General features: G+C 40.4%; 1 protein-coding gene across 1 annotated transcript; it reads left to right on the top strand.

Annotated features, from left to right (window-relative positions):
- Positions 1 to 325: 325 nt before the first annotated feature.
- LOC119581640 (rhodopsin-like) lies at positions 326 to 1,892 on the top strand. Its single transcript, XM_037929762.1, has 2 exons — positions 326 to 420; positions 643 to 1,892. The coding sequence occupies exon 2, from the start codon at positions 643 to 645 to the stop codon at positions 1,771 to 1,773; it is 1,131 nt and encodes a 376-aa protein (XP_037785690.1). The 5' UTR covers positions 326 to 420; the 3' UTR covers positions 1,774 to 1,892.
- The last annotated feature ends 662 nt before the right edge of the window (positions 1,893 to 2,554 follow it).

Here is a 2,554-nt window from a genome sequence, read left to right as displayed (position 1 = left end):
CATTACGGAAGCACTGTAAACAAACATGATAAGTATAAAAAAAAGAGGTTAATTAAGTTAACTATACGAAAACTAAAGATGCATTTTCTGTTAAGATTACTGAGAACTATAAATGGTTATTTACATATTATATGAATGTACCGAGGATAACACAACACGGGAAAGAACAGAATGCATAAATATCGTTCTGGAACTTTTAAAATAGAACAAGCACAGACTGGCATTTCTGTCTGTAAGTAGTCGAAGATAAAGACGTCAGTAATCTTATAATGCAAGTACAAGGCTCCAGCTGACTATAAAAGAGCTGCACCCACGCGTGTTCTCTCAGTTACCTTGTGGGACTCAGCCAGAGAGGAAGTGCTTCACGCCGAAGTAGTTCGATTTTGAAATTTCTTCGGCTGGAAATCTTTTGCCTTAAAGGTAATATCATTGAAAAATAGTGTTCTTTCATTCTATATTCATTCTATTTTTTTCATCAGTCTTCATCAAAATGTGCAAATAAAATCAGATTATACAAATGCTAGGTATTTTGCCATGCATATTTCCTTGCTCATGTGCTGTGTTAATCATCTATACATAAACTTTTACATTCCGTTTTTATGTGATAAAGTATGGTAATGTAAACTATAAAATTCATTACAGATGTCGAGTTGGAACAACCCAGTTCAGGACACTGTCCTTCCATCCACCAACCCTTATGGCAACTATACAGTGGTAGACACTGTGCCAGAAAGCATGCTCCATATGGTGCATTCTCACTGGTACCAGTTCCCTCCCATGAATCCTCTCTGGTATGGTCTTCTTGGCTTCTGGATGACTATCATGGGAACACTATCTGTGGCTGGTAACTTCGTAGTCATCTGGGTATTCATGAATACCAAGAGTCTGCGAACACCTGCCAACCTGTTAGTCGTCAACCTGGCCATCTCCGACTTCTTCATGATGCTTACCATGACTCCTCCTCTCCTGGTCAACGCTTATTGGGGAACATGGATTCTTGGTGCATTCTTCTGTGAGGTCTATGCTTTCCTCGGTTCTTTCTTCGGCTGCGTGTCCATCTGGTCCATGGTCTTCATCACTGCTGACCGATACAACGTCATCGTCAAGGGAGTATCTGCTGAACCTCTCACATCTGGTGGTGCTATGATGAGGATTGCTGGCACTTGGCTCTTCACTCTTGCCTGGTGCCTTCCTCCTTTCTTCGGATGGAACCGATATGTACCTGAGGGTAACATGCTTGCCTGTGGTACTGACTACCTGACAGAGACTGAACTCTCCAGGAGCTATCTGTACGTCTACTCTGTATGGGTATATCTCTTCCCTCTTGCCTACATCATCTACAGCTACACTTTCATCGTTAAGGCTGTTGCTGCTCACGAGAAGGGAATGCGAGAACAGGCCAAGAAGATGGGAGTTAAGTCTCTGAGAAGCGAGGAAGCCCAAAAGACCTCTGCTGAGTGCCGTCTGTGCAAGGTTGCTCTCATGACCGTCACCTTGTGGTTCATGGCTTGGACCCCCTACTTTGTCATCAACTGGGGAGGAATGTTCAACAAACCTATTGTCACTCCTCTTTTCTCTATCTGGGGATCCGTCTTCGCCAAGGCCAACGCCGTCTACAACCCCATCGTGTACGCCATCAGCCACCCCAAGTACCGAGCTGCCCTTGAGAAGAAGCTGCCTTGCCTTGCCTGCAATACTGAAGGCAGAGATGGCGGTTCTGATGCTGCTTCCAATGCCACTGCTCAGAGTACTGAGAAGGCCGAGTCTGCCTAAGGAACTCATACCAGTATTTTTTCTAATACAAAGGTTTTTAAACGATACCAGTGGAAAGAGACAAACTCTTGTCCCAAATCCCTTGTTAATTATTTCAAATAAAAACTCCCAGCATCAACCACTTGAGTATGATATCCCCGTAATAAAACGAATGATACAGAAATGAGAAGAATGTATTTCAGTTATAAACTGTTCTCAGTAAAAATATATATATAAGAAGAATTAATCCTATGACTCGACAATATAAAAAAAACAAAGAAAATAATGAAAATGTAACTATACATGCACTAGTTCTCCTATATATCTATTAATATGCCTCCCAATTCGTTAAGGAAGAAAAATACACATACACATGAAAATATATACTGTATGCTGCAATAACCTCATAATGTAATACTCATTATCTATATATGTTGAGTCAACCCTTACTGTAACTGAAATGCTAGAAATATGAATACTCTCTCACGTGCATACAATTCAGCAACGGCTGTTATGGATGTCTGAACGAGTAGGTTAGATTTGGTCTTGTTGAACTGTGCATTTTAGTTGTACCCAGTTGGAGGAATTCATTAAACATATCAATAAACAAAGGGAGAAAGTAGTTTTTTTCTGAAATAGAATATATATCTCAATTACGAAATAATAAAACAAGATTGATCAAGCCTTCTCATGCAATTCCTTCACACCCCTTGGATTTGGTTGCCTTTTGCTTTAATGGTACTGGATCTTTTCAGAATGCAATTGGTGATATAAGAGGCTTAATTCAATTGTGCTTTTCTTT

Source organism: Penaeus monodon, chromosome 15 (assembly GCF_015228065.2).
Source record: "Penaeus monodon isolate SGIC_2016 chromosome 15, NSTDA_Pmon_1, whole genome shotgun sequence".
NCBI lineage: Eukaryota > Metazoa > Arthropoda > Malacostraca > Decapoda > Penaeidae > Penaeus > Penaeus monodon.
The sequence above is the reverse complement of the archived record's forward strand: the minus strand, read 5'-3'. Positions and strand labels throughout refer to the sequence as shown.